This window comes from Gallinula chloropus (assembly GCF_964237585.1).
Source record: "Gallinula chloropus genome assembly, chromosome: Z".
Classification (NCBI taxonomy): domain Eukaryota; kingdom Metazoa; phylum Chordata; class Aves; order Gruiformes; family Rallidae; genus Gallinula; species Gallinula chloropus.
This window is the reverse complement of record NC_140089.1, coordinates 1,282,611-1,295,720: the sequence shown is the minus strand read 5'-3', so window position 1 is coordinate 1,295,720 and position 13,110 is coordinate 1,282,611. Positions and strand designations below refer to the sequence as shown.

The following is a 13,110-nucleotide window of genomic DNA, read 5'->3' as shown; positions in this document are numbered from 1 at the left end:
CTGTTTCTCTCATCATCAGCAACAGTTACTGCCCATCCCAGGGACTGGGTAGGACACTTGCTCCAGCAGCAGCTCTGGCATCCCTCAGGCACACGTGCCGTGCCCATCCCTGAGCAAACCCCTGCGGTGCCTCCCCTGAGCTGCTGCTGCTGGGTGGTGTGTTCGGATGTCACAGGCCAGTGACAGCCTTTCCCTCGGGGGGCTGATTCCAGCCACACAATGGGACTGGGAGCAGCAAGTTCTGCTGGAGAGCAGCTTGCAAGAGGCCTGCCAGGCAATCTAGGGAAGGTCTGCATGGAACTCCTTGTGCTGGGTCACTGCCCCGTGCCTGGGGGGTACAATGTGCTGCCAAACGTGAGTCTGGGTAAATTAGAAGCCAGTTGGAGTTATCTGGGTGTGACGTACCGTGTCCCTCAACGAATGCCTGTACCTGTGGACCTATGTCTCACCATTGCTGCAATATTGCATTAAGATGCTTGTAAAGGCTGAAGGAAGACTTGCTAACAGGATGGGTTGAAGTGCCACAGTGGTGACCTCCCATAAACAATGCCTGGCTTGAACGACTCTGCCTCACTGATAAAGAAGAAACACCAATAGGGACATAAGTTTGAGTCTAACACCGTATTTGAAGTAAATGACACACTGGAGGACCACGAGCTCTATGAAAATAAAATGATGACTTTGACAAGTTCCAGTACCCCCCTCCTCCTTATCTGTTCAATGAATTCCTTGCCTGTCTCAAACTGGTCACAAATGCAGGCAAAAAGCATCTCACTGTAGCTAGTTCGAGCTCCCCCTTGTCCTTGAAGGCATACAGAACCTGCTGGTACCAACCTGTAGTTTGGATCAGAGTCAAGGGGCAACTGAGTCTTTGCTAAACAGAAGGTTACTTGTGGTCACAAAGAGGAGCCATCCGACTTCATCCCCACCACCGTCCAGGACCACCCCCAAACAGCAGTGGGGAGGAGTTGATGGAAATCACCTCTTGGGACTCATGTTAATCCGAAGCGGGACAGGTGATGCATATGTACAGGTGTGTGAGGTACCCTAATGAATAAGTATCATTGAACTGTATATAACCAAGAAGAACTGCCACCTTAGTGTGCACGTCCACAGTGGAGCAACCCCCCTGCACCCAGCGCTGAACCATGACAACCAGCAACTAATGGAACTCCCCACCTGACGTGAAGCCGATTCGGACTGATGGGACGCCTCAGCTCCGTGGGGGTAGATATTGCAATCTCTCTCTCACTCACTCTCACTCTCTTTCTCAAGCTCTTTCTCTCCATCTCACTCTCTCTTTCTCACTCTTCTCTCTTTGTCCCCACCCCCACCCCGCCTCCTTCTCCTGCAGGCTTGTTGCGGGCTAAATAAAATAACTTAAACCTGGACTCCGTTTTGAGTCTTAATTCTGTTCCCGAGACTTGTGCAGACCTCCTCACGATAAAGCACCTGACTGGACATCACTCAGGGGTTAAGCCTAGCCACCCGCAGCCCCCCAGAGCAGTCTGAGGTTTGTTGGAATGCAGGGGGTTTAACCTCTGCCAAAGCCGTTTATCTGGGTGCAGATCGTGACACCAGGGCTTGCAGCAACCTGGGGTTGCTGTTCAGCCCAGAGGGAAAGGGCTTTAAACTTGCCAGGACGAAACCTTTGCCTTTCCCATGATATCCTGGGCACGGGAGCAAGGCTGGGACTGCTCCTCCGTCACTCCTGGTGAGGGGAAGCAGGACAGCAGCACCAGCAGCACCAGTGGGGACTTTCAGAGCAGGAAGAGGCTGCCAAGCTGGTGGCACTGGGGACAGGCTGCTGCCACCTTGTCCCAGCTTCATGCTGGGAGAGGGAGACCATGCTCAGGAGGAGGGTCCCTCAAGGAAGAGAGAGGAAGGGGCTGAGCTGGCAGGGGATGGGGTCCTGCCCTTAGGCTGCCTCTGCCTGGCACTTCCTAAATGGTTAAACTGGTATTGAAACCCAGGCAGTGAAGGGCTTCAGAACAGCAGAAATGACTCTGCTGCCTCAAGGCTTAACAGAAATTTCACAGTGAGGAGGAGAAGAAGAAGGAGAAGGAGAAGGAGAAGGAGAAGGAGAAGGAGAAGGAGAAGGAGAAGGAGAAGGAGAAGGAGAAGGAGAAAGGAAACAAAAATGAGAAAAATAAGAAAAAAGAAAAATTAAAACATAAAAATAGAAATATTTTTAAAAATCAAAAATAAGAAAAAGAGAATGAAAAAGAGCAAAACAATGTTTTATTTCTGTTGTATAAAAGGACAAAGAAAGTCACATTCATTAAAAGCACATTGAATAAACATTTTATTTTTGTTTCTTTCTCTTTCTTTTCCCAAATGCCACATCTTTCCCTCTTTCCCTTACGCTTTCTCTTTCTCCTTCTCTTCCTCTTTTTTCTCCTCTCTTCCTCCTTATGTTAACCCTCCTCCAGGCAAAGGGCAGTGCTGTATGATCCAAAACAACAGCACTCTAATTCCATGAGTCTTAACAGAACGTTCAGGGCAAGGAGCAGGAGAGGGAGAAGATGGAGTCAAAGAGGAGAATGAAAGGGAGAAACAGAAGGAGAAAGAGGAGAAGAAAAAAGATAATGAGAACAAGAAAGAAAATTAAAAGGAGAAAAAAGAAGGAAAATAAAAATTAAATAAAAACATAAAAGAAAAAAGTAACATAAGAAATAAAAACAAAAATAAAAAGAGACAGAGAAAAATCAGGTTTAATTCCTTTGTGAAGAAGAACCAAGGAGGGGAAAAGAGAAGACGAGAGACAGAAAAGTGAGAAGAATTTGGAAGCGTTTTCTACTGCTTTGAGCAGCAACAAGCGATTTGCTCCGAGAAGCGTGCGGGTCAGAACGAGGGGCCACGGCTCATGATTCTCTCTCCCCTGGAAGCAGAAAGAGCAGACACAGAGGGGTGAGGTCAGTGCTGCTGGGAACCACTCCAGCAGGACAGTACCAGCACAGGACGGGGTGCTGAGGAGACCCCCCCCCCACACGTGTGTCTGTACACACACACGGGGCCGTGTGACACACACGCTGTGGAGAGCAGCGCACGAGGGGTCCAGGCGCCAGCGCTACCAACCGCCTCACCCCACGGGCAGCTCTCCTGGGTGAGGAGCCCCAGGGCCTCTGAGCCAGGGAGACTCGCAGCTCTGAGCCGGCTGCCGTCGCGCTGCCGAGCTCCCGGCCACGCCTCTACGTACAGGAGAGGGATGGGGCACACACCCCCACCAACACCCCCGTGTCTGGCTGTACGCCCGGCTGCATCTTGGCTCCCAGAGAAGTGGAATGTGGGTTTAAAAGGGGAAATGGGCTCAAGACCTTCTCCCCACCTCCCCTGCCCTGCCAGGAGGGTGCAGAGAGGTGGGCGATGGTCTCTGCAGCCAGGGGACAGGAGATGGGACAAGGGGCAATGGGCTCAAGCTGCCCCAGGGCAGGGTCAGCTCAGCTGGGAGGGAAAAGTTCTTCCCTGGCAGAGCTGTCAGGGCCTGGCACAGGCTGCCCAGGGAGGGGCTGAGTCCCCAGCCCTGGGGGTGTTTAACAGAGGGGAGATGAGGTGCTCAGGGATCTGGTTTAGCACAGGACAGGGACGGGTGGACTCCACGGGCTTAAAGGGCTTTTCGAGCCTGGTCACTCTGTGGTTCTGTAAGAAAAAACTCTGTAAATAGCCTTAGGGCTGGGGGATACCTGAGCCGGGCAGAGGCCATTCACGCCTGAGGCAGCTCTCCTGGCAGCATCTGGCCCCGGGAGCCCTTGGGCTGCGCTGGCAAACCCAGGACACTCACCACCTCAGCCCAAACGCTGAGGAGCTCCTCCCTGCTCTGTTCACCCCCTGCGTGCCCTTTCCCCGAGTCAGAGCTACGTACGGGCTGCAGGACTGGGGCTGCACCGACTCTCCAGGCCTCCTGTGCGCCGGGTCCGGCCACGGCATTTCCCCCCCCCACCCCAGGCCCCACACAAGCACCACAGGCGGCTGCTGAAGCCAGTGATGGTGCAATGAAACATCCCCCGCTCTGAGCGCCCAGGCTGCACCTCAGAGGGTTCTTGGAGAGCAACAGGCTGTGTCTTTGGACACGGGGAAAGCAAACTGCCAAAGAAAGCTCTATGAGCTGAGCCATGTCGTCTGGGCCCAGGAAAAGGCCAGGCACAGCCCCCTGTGTCACCTTGGTGACATCTCCCTTGCCAAGGCACCGCTCCCCCCGGACTCACCTGCAGCTAGCGCAGGGCACCGATCCGTTGCAGTATCATGGGGAGGTCCTTGTCGAGTCTCTGCAGGTCACTAAACCCTCCGATGCTGGACTTCCCGAAAAACACGTAAGGAGTCTGGGCAAAAACACCACCAACAGGTTAGTGGGGAGAGCTGGGGCACACAGAGGGTTTGTCCGGGGAGTGACTCTGCTGAAAGACAGTGAGATTTACCCCGTCCTCCTCACCTTGCCCCAAGCCCCCACCTGCCTGGAGAGCGGCTGCAGGAAGAGAAGGGAAGGGAAGCTGCTGCGTTTTGTAGGGGAGGATGCGACTGGGCTGTGGGAAGGGAGCGCTGGGGAGGCTGCAGACACACACGGGTCCCAGCCCAGCGAGTGAGCGGCTCCGAGTGCCGGGCCCTGAGGCGCGGAGGCACCACACGTGTGGCCCCAGCAGGGTCTCCGAGCTCCGGCACTCCCAGGGTGGGACGTGCTGCCGGCCCTGGACAGCCGCCGCAGCACCAGAGTCACTGGGCAGAGCAGAGGTGGGCTTCTGGCACGACCCCTTCTCCACACACCCCTTCCTGGCCTCTTGTCCTCTCCTACCTCACAGCCCCTGCTGCCCATCCCCATGCTTGTGCCGGTCCCATTTCCTGGCTGGCTCAGGATGGTCACCTGGCTGTGAGAGGAGAGACAATGGCCAGCGCAGGGCCAGGAGTAGCTGCGGCACCACAGCCGCTTCCTCGAGGCTTCTGTGCGCAGAGGGAAGTGAAAATCCCGGCCGAGCAAAGAAGGGGAAGAAGCACCCGAGGTCAAGGCCAGGAAGGTGAGAAGAGGGGAGCAGCCAGGCAGAAGTGAGAGAGCAGTGCTGGTAAGGCTGGTTGGTGTTCCCATCATCGCCCAGGCTGCCACTGGGATCCAGTGGATGCTGGGCTGCAGGGCTGCGAGGTCTCCTGTGGTGCCGGGCACGGCCCATGGCACACAGCAGCCCGTGCAGAGCTCTGGGAAGGCACGGCCGGGATGGCTGGGAAGTCAGAACCACACACGGGACGCTCTCCAGAAGGGCTGCAGAGGGCTGGGGCTGGGCAAGGGGCACAGAGGCCATTTCTGGCCGTCGGGGCAGAGCGAGGGTCCCAGGCTGCTCTGGCTGTCTGGTGGGGCTGCGTGGGTCACGTGTGCTCAGCTGCCGGCCTGAGGACAGGGCGTGGGGGGGTGAAGCCCACGGCAAGGTCCCTGTGCCACCCCCACAAAGCCCCAATCGAGCAGGAGGGTCCAGCAGAAGCCCGGCTGCCTGCCAGGACGTGGGCCCAGCGCAGGGAAAATCCACCCGTGACTCGGGCAGCGGGTCCGCTGCCTTCCCCTCCCACCCCCTCCACCAGCCTGTTGGGCTCGGGCTCATTAGGGACTTAATGAGGAGGGAGAAGGGAACAGCAAGCCCGGGGTCTCCTCGGTGGCCAGCAGCCTTGGCCACAGGGTTTGGGGAGGCACAGCACATCCCGGGAGATGCTGCAGCCCCAGGGCTCTGCACCCAGCCAGGCCCAGCCACAGGGAGCAGGCTGCACCCCTCAGCATGGCAACACGGGTCCCTGCTGTGGCTTTGGGGTGGGAGGAGCAGAGGGACCGAAAGAGGAGCCTTCATGGCAGTGGGGAAGGCGCGCGGTTCTCCCTGCCCCCTGGCACAGAGAGTGGAGGGGAAAGGGACCTTGCTGGGGACCCTGGCCCAGCCAAACAGAGCGTGGGCTGGTGGGGACGAGGGACTGGCTGTCTCGGGAGCAAAGGCTGCCAATACTTACATTCATTTGGCCGGTCATTTGTTGGAGGCAGAGCCAGACATCCCTCCTCTCCGTGATATCGATCACGCGCAGGCGGCCCGGCTGGAAGTTGTATCTCTTGAGCAGCATCAAGGCGTAGTGGCTGTTCAGGCAGCCGCTTGTCACGAACACGGTCACACCGTCATCCCTGAGCTCGTTCCAGATGAACTGCTCAGCCATGCTGCCTCCCCAAGGTGAGCAGCAGCTTCAAGGCGGAGTTCACTGGGAGCTCAGATGGGGCAGCTGCACTGTCCCTGTGTCCAACCAAGACAGCTGCACTGTCCCTATGTACAAGCGCTGAGCCCTGCCCCCTGGAAACTCCTCCCAGGAGGCCTTATGTCCTCACAGGGTCACTTGCTTTAAAGCAGCAATACTTTCCCTTTCGCTCTGTTCCTAGAGGAAACCCAAAGTGCTGAGGAGAGGGGTGTGTGAGAACGGGGGGGACACCATGACCGGGGGTCCCTTCAGCTCACTGCGGCACGAGGCTGCGCTGGCCGGGGCTGAGCCCCTCGTGCCCGTCCTGCCTGGCAGTGCCGGGCGTGTCCCGCACGTTTGGTTCACCCTGGATGACAGAGCCCTTGGCCCCTGCTCGCGGCAGGGTCACCTCGATCTGCCTGCTCAGGCTGTGTCCTGTCAGGGCTCGCCTTCTCCAAGGATGGACCCTCCACAGCCCAAACCAAAGAGATTTTCCTTCGGCTTGGACGGAGCCTCCGGCATCTCCGTGTGTGCCTGCAGGCTCTGCTCCCGGCCTAGGGCAATGCTGGGAAGGGACAGGGTCCATCATCTTACTCTCTCCCTCCCTCAGGACAAGAACCCCCAGGACCCCTTCTCCGGGGGGGTGGCCTCAGCTCTTTCAGCCCCCCTCATACAACTCATACTCGGTTCCCTTTGTGGTCTGTGTGGCCCTTGGCTGGCCTCTCCTTAGTGCATCCTCTTCTCTCTCGCACTGGGGAGCCCGGGGCTGGACCTTCTCATGGCCGTGAGCGTGGGGGAAACCAGCAGCAGTGCCCACACGGCCGTGTTTCCCTTATCCCACACCGCGTGCGGCCGGCAGCCACAAAACCTCTGCCCCTGCCCCGGCCAGGGCTTCCCAGATGAGGTTCCTGCAGCACCAGCAGCACAGGAGGAAGCTGGCTCCTCCAGGCACAGGGATGCACGCTTTGAGATCACTCCTGTGCGGTCCTGAGAAAGGAGAATTTGGGCAGCTGGGTGCGGGCAGCTCTCTGTGCCCCCATGGCCCAGCCCCGTGCCGGGCACCGGCTGAGCGCTCGCTGCACCACAGCAGGTCCTGGGCAGCACAGCGTCCCCTCCCCTCCAGCTCTCAGCTCTCGTTGCATTCCCTGTTCCTGGGGAAGCAGAACGGTCCTGAGACCAGAGGCTCTTCCCAGACTGTTTCCTCTGCCAGCCCCATGTGGGCACTGCGCATCATCAGTGTGCCCTGGGGCTGAGAGAGCCAATGGGATCCTGGGGTGCATCCAGAGGAGTATAGCCAGCAGGTCAAAGGAGGGGATCCTCCCCCTCTACTCTGCCCTGGTCAGGCCCCACCTGGAGTATTGTGTCCAGTTCTGGGCTCCTTGGTTTAAAAAGGACAGGGATCTCCTGGAGAGAGTCCAAAGAAGGGCCACGAAGATGATTAGGGGCCTGGAACATCTCCCCTATGAGGATAGGCTGAGTGAGCTGCGACTCTTCAGCCTCGAGAAGAGAAGACTAAGGGGGGACCTAATTAAAGTTTATAATTATCTGAAGCAGGGGATGCAGGGGGAATCAGCCAGCCCCTTTTCAGTGTCTGTGGGGACAGGACAAGGGGAAATGGCTGCAAGTTGGAGCCCAGGAAGCTCCGCACCAACATGGGGAAGAACTTTTCCCCAGTGAGGGTGAGGGAGCCTTGGGACAGGCTGCCCAGGGGGTGTGGAGTCTCCTTCTCTGGAGAGATTCAAGACCCGTCTGGATGCCTATCTGAGTGATATGTCCTAGGGAGCTGCTTTGGCAGGGGGGTTGGACCCGATGAGCTCTTGAGGTCCCTTCCAACCCCTACAATTCCATGATTCTATGATTCTATGATCATCAGCCTCCAGAACCGGGGTCGTCTGGTTGAAGCACCCTATCCCCCATCCCCAATGGAGCGCCAAGTCCTGGCACTACCAAAGCATCAAGGCCTGGCACTACCAAAGCACCAAGGCCCGGCACTACCGAAACACCAAAGCCCGGCACTATGGAAGTGCCTGCAAAGCCCACAGGCCCCCGGTGAGCAGGTCTGAGAGGGGACTGGTTTGGGGCAAGCGCGGTAACAAAGCTGACGACTCCCAAAACCTCTTCTTGGGGCGGGGCAACCGAGCAGGGGGGTGGGAGGTGATGGGCACCCCACTTACCTCTGCCGGTTGGCTCTTGTGGGGGTTCAGTGCCGGCTTCACCCCGGCTGTGCCGCCTGCTTCACGTTCACACACGGTAAAGGCCCCTGGACCCGAGATACTAAAACCCAGCAGGCGAAACGCCGTGGTCTGAAGCGTCAGCTCGCGGTGCGGAGGTACCCAGAGCTCCCACCCTCCCTGTGCAAGCTCACGGACGCTGCCGCTCCGTTGCAAAGGAATTAAGGTTAAAGGCTCTTTCTTCCTGACACGTGCTGCCCACACACCTTCCAGCTGCTGGCAGCTTGTGCTCTGGAGAGAACCTCGGGCTTGTAGGACAGGTCAGCGTCGGGACCGGCATCGTCAGGGTTAAAACAGCCCCGAACAGCAAACACAGCTCAGACATCTGCCTGCTGGGATGACCCCCGGACAGTGCCAGCCAGGGGGAAGTAGTGAATCCAGCTGGGCCCTCAGTCTGCAAGAAACAGGAACCGAAATGTGCAAGGGAGGGAGGGTTGGGGCATCCCATGTGGAGCCTGAGCACGGGACAGAGCTCGGGGTGCAGAAGGTTTCTCCCTGCAGCAGTGCTGGTTGAGAGGCCGAATGCGCGGTGCCAACCTCTGCCGGGCCATAGCGGGGTCACCCCTCGCTCTCCAGTGACAGTGGCATCTATACCAGTTACTTTTCCCAGCTGTTATTGCTGTGAAGGATCAGACCTTCCCCAAAACCCTCCTGGGAGAATGATGTTACTTGGAGAGAATTGCTGGGTACAGGGCACCCCCCACAAAAATGGGAAGGGGTTCTGTTCCTTTGGGGGGAACCAAAGTTAAAAGACACCCCTGACACAAGAGAGAAGGGAAGGGGGGATGTGGGGCTCACTCTCCAAGGCCCATGGCAATTTTTAGTCTCCTACTATGTAGTCGGATTCTTTTGGGGGGTGCCAGCAGCAGACAGGGTCTCACACAGTTAACTTGTAGTTTCTGCAGGAGGTTGGAGCCTCTTTCTCTCCTGGTTTACCCTCCTCAGGTAAACCTCAGGTCCTTGCTGGAAGAACACGGAGAGCTAAAGAGTCCCACATTTGGGGGAGGTGCAGCCAAAACATCAGTGTGGTACCAAAATACTGCTCCTTGCTGGAAGACCCGTACCAGCTGATAAGGAAACTGCTAAGACAAACAACTCCCGCCTGGCAGAAAGCCTCCAGCAGCTCGCCCTGCTCCTGCTGAGCAAAGCACACAGCACAGCTCACAGCCAGCTCTATTCCCAAGCCATTGACCTGAATTAAAACTTATTTGCTGCCACCAAACAGCGAGTGTCCCCCAGCAGGCCTTCTTTTGGTCTGAGGGAGCACCCCTGCTCAGGTGCTACGAGAAGTCAGGCCTCAGAGCGGGACAGCCAGGCGTGACGAGGCTGCTCCGGGTGGGCTGGGGTGGCCAGGAAAGTCCCCAGCTCGTAGGGCCCCCGGGCTGCTCCCCGCTGCTGCTGCCCCGACGCAGCCGCAGGGTGCAGAGCCAGAGCCACCGAGAGACCCGGGGCGGCTGGGGACGGGGTCTGGTGCGGAGGTTGTGCTTCTCCTGTCCTCTTCAGGGGCGGCGGTGACGCTGCAGGGCCCGGGCCGGCTCAGCCCGTCCGCCCGGGGCTCTGTGGCTGGTGTCACCCCGCAGGCCCGGGTGTGGGTCCCGGGACGGCCGGCGCAGCCCAGGCTGGCGGGGGTCCCAGGGCAGAGGGGGCTCCTGGCTCAGGCCCTGGCAGGCCGGGCTGTGGGGCTGGAACCTGGGCTGGGGTCGTGCCCCGGTGGAGCCGCGGTGCCCAGGGGTGTGGGGAGGCCAAGAGCCCAGTCGGGCCCCTGAGCCTCAGGAAAGGCGCTTCCTGATGCTAAAAGGTGAGTTGACAGGATCCCCTGGGAAGCTGTTCTGAGGGAGGGGGGAGCAGAGCAGAGCTGGGGGTCTGTAAGGACCCAGAGAGTGCCAGCTCTGCATCCCCGGGTGTAAGGGGTGAGGAGGGGAGGCCAGAGGCAGCGTGGAGGAGCTGAGACCTGCCGGGCAAACTGAGGGGTGAGAAGGAAGGGCAGAGTGCTGGCAGCAGGGGCAGGTATCCTGGGGGCACCAGAGGGACACTGCCTGGCTCTGCAGGGACGGGTCAGGGAAGCTGAAGCGCAGCTGGAGCCGAACGTGTCAAGGGACCCAGAGTCAGATGGCGGCTGCTACAGGTGTCCCAGCCGGAGAAGGAAGGTCAAGGAAAGGGACGGCTCCTGGTGAATGCCCCTGGCAAACCGGTAACAGTGGAGGAGGAGAAAGCATTTTGCCTCCATCTTCACTGGCCACCTCACTTCCCACAGGTCTCGGGGGGAGGGACAGCAAGGCAGGGACTGGGGCAGCAAAGTCCTGCCACCGGGAAAGGGAGGATCAGGATTGTGGCCTCCTGAGGGACCTGAGCGTACACAAGGCTATGGGACCCCATGAGCTGCACCCCAGGGTCCTGAGGGAGTTCCCAAGCCACTCTCCATGATACTTGAAAAGCTGTGGCAGTCTGGTGAAGTCCCCAGTGACTGGGAAAAGGGAAAGAGACTCACAGACTGGTGTGGGCTGGCAGGGTCCTCTGGAGATCCCCCAGTCTCACCCCTGCCTGAGCAGGGTCCCCTCAAGCAGCTTGCACAGGGCAGCACCCAGGATCATGGGGTTGGAATGTCTCCAGAGGTGGAGGGAGACTCCCCAGCCTCTCTGGGCAGCCTGGCCCAGGGCTCTGCTGCCCTCCCAGGCAGTCGATGGGTATCAGGAAGGCAGTGCTGCAGAGAAGGACCTGGCAGTCCTGGAGGACAAGCAGCTCTCCATGACCAGTGCTGTGTCCTCGTGGCTGAGGGACCTGGGGCCTTGAGCAGAGCGTGGCTGAGGGGCCCAGGGAGGTTCTGCTCTCATCCCTTCTGCTCAGTTCTGCTGAGCCTCATCTGGAGTTGGGTGTCCAGTGCTGGGCTCCCAATTCAGGACATGCAGGGAGCTGCTGGAGAGGGGACAACAAAGGGCTACAGAGATGCTGAGGGCACCAGAGCATCTCTCTGACAAAGAGAGGCTGAGGGACTTGGGTATTTTTGTCCTGGAGAAGGCTGAGGGGGATCCCCTCAACACTGACCAGTAGCTAAAGGGGGTGTCAAGGGGAGGGGGACAGACTCTTCTCAGGGGTGCCCAGTGACAGGACAAGGGGCAATGGGCACAAACCGGATCCATCCCAATATGGGGAGGAACTTTTTCATGCTCTGGGTGCTCAAGCCCTGGGCTGGGCTGCCCAGAGAGGTTGGGGAGTCTCCTTCTCCAGGGAGATCCCAACCCCATGGTCCTGGTCACCATCCTGTGCGACCTGCGTGAGGTGACCCTGCTTTGGCAGGGTTTGGACTGGGTGGTCTGCCGAGGCCTCTCCGAGCTCTGCCGGTCCAGCTCCCTGTGATTCTGTGATCAATAACCTTGCCCAGCTCAGCAAAGCATTTAGGAAGCCAGGTGAGCTCTGTGCTGTGCCGGGTTCCTCTAATAAGCAGCTGGCAGGGAAAGGAAGCGTTTGGACATCCCAGTGACAGGGCAGGAGCACACCTTTCTGCAGGGAATGTGGATCCTCTGCCAGTGCACACACAGGCAGCACGGGCCTGGCTGTGTTCTCCGGCTCTCTCTTCCTAGAACTACAACCAGAGGGTTTGCTGGTGGGGTTTGGGGTTTTTTTTTTAAACATATTTTCCCAGAAATACAGCACGAGGGTTGTTTACACTTGTGAAACAACCGGTAAACTCTGCGTTCCCACCAGGATGGGGCAGCGGGCAGCCTGCCAGGGCCTGGCATGGGCAGAGGGAGAAGCCCTTGGGGACCCCAGGGGATGTCACCGGCCTCCCACAGCCGGTGGGACCGGCGTCCCGCAGCTTTCACCGCCCATCTTACCTCGGCACCGGCTCCTGGGGAGCACTGGCAGTGCCGGGTCGGGACGGCGGCCCCAGCTGCCGTTGGCAGAGGCGGTGTCAGAGCCCGACGCCAGCGCGGAGCCAGAACCCGCCATGGTTTTTGTCAGCGCATCCCCCACCCTTCGTCACCCGAGTTCTCCCTAAGTGCCACCCGGTACCGCTCCCCCGTCCCCTGCCCGTGCCCGCGGGCACCCCCGGCTTCACCCCAAAGCGGCTGGATGGGGAATGGAGCTGGCAGGGAGGGGGGAGAGGGTTTCCCCTGTTCCCCCCCCCCTTCCCCGGGATCCTGCGTAACGCGCAACCTCCGCCGGGCGACAGCAGCGTCCCGCGCACCGCGTCGCTCCGTGCGTTACCCCCCACACCACCTCCCCCACACACTACCCCGCGCATCGCCCCGCGCATCACCCCCCCACCCACGGCCCCGCGCATCGCCCCGCGCATCACCCGCCCCCCCCCACCATGGCCCTGCGCATCTCTCCGCGCATCGCCCCCCACATCGCCCCCCCCACATGGTCCCGCGCATCACCCCGCGCATCACCCCCCCCCCCATGGCCCCGCGCATCTCTCCGCGCATCACCCCCCACATCACCCCCAACATCGCCCCCTACATCGCCCCGCGCATCACCCCCTCATCACCCCCCCCATCGCCCTCCACATCGCCCCCCCCATCACCCAGATGGAGCTCTGTGACCCTTGGGGTCCCTTCCAACCCAGACCAGGCTGGGATTCTGTGATAACCTGTCTTTTTAAAGAAATAGAGTGCTTCTGGTGCTAATACAGTGTGTGTGTGTGTATATGTGTGTGTGTGTACATATATATGTGTATTCTAGTTTTCTATTT

The 13,110-nt window shown here is 59.2% G+C and overlaps 1 protein-coding gene across 1 annotated transcript; it reads right to left on the bottom strand.

Moving 5' to 3' along the window:
• Nucleotides 1-2,199: 2,199 nt before the first annotated feature.
• On the bottom strand, nt 2,200-6,217 carry GLRX (glutaredoxin). Its single transcript, XM_084278335.1, has 3 exons — nt 5,974-6,217; nt 4,206-4,319; nt 2,200-2,881 (listed from the first exon to the last, which is right to left on the bottom strand). Exons 1-2 carry the CDS (start codon nt 6,169-6,171, stop codon nt 4,212-4,214), a joined length of 306 nt encoding a protein of 101 aa, XP_084134461.1. The 5' UTR covers nt 6,172-6,217; the 3' UTR covers nt 2,200-2,881; nt 4,206-4,211.
• Between the last annotated feature and the right edge of the window lie 6,893 nt (nt 6,218-13,110).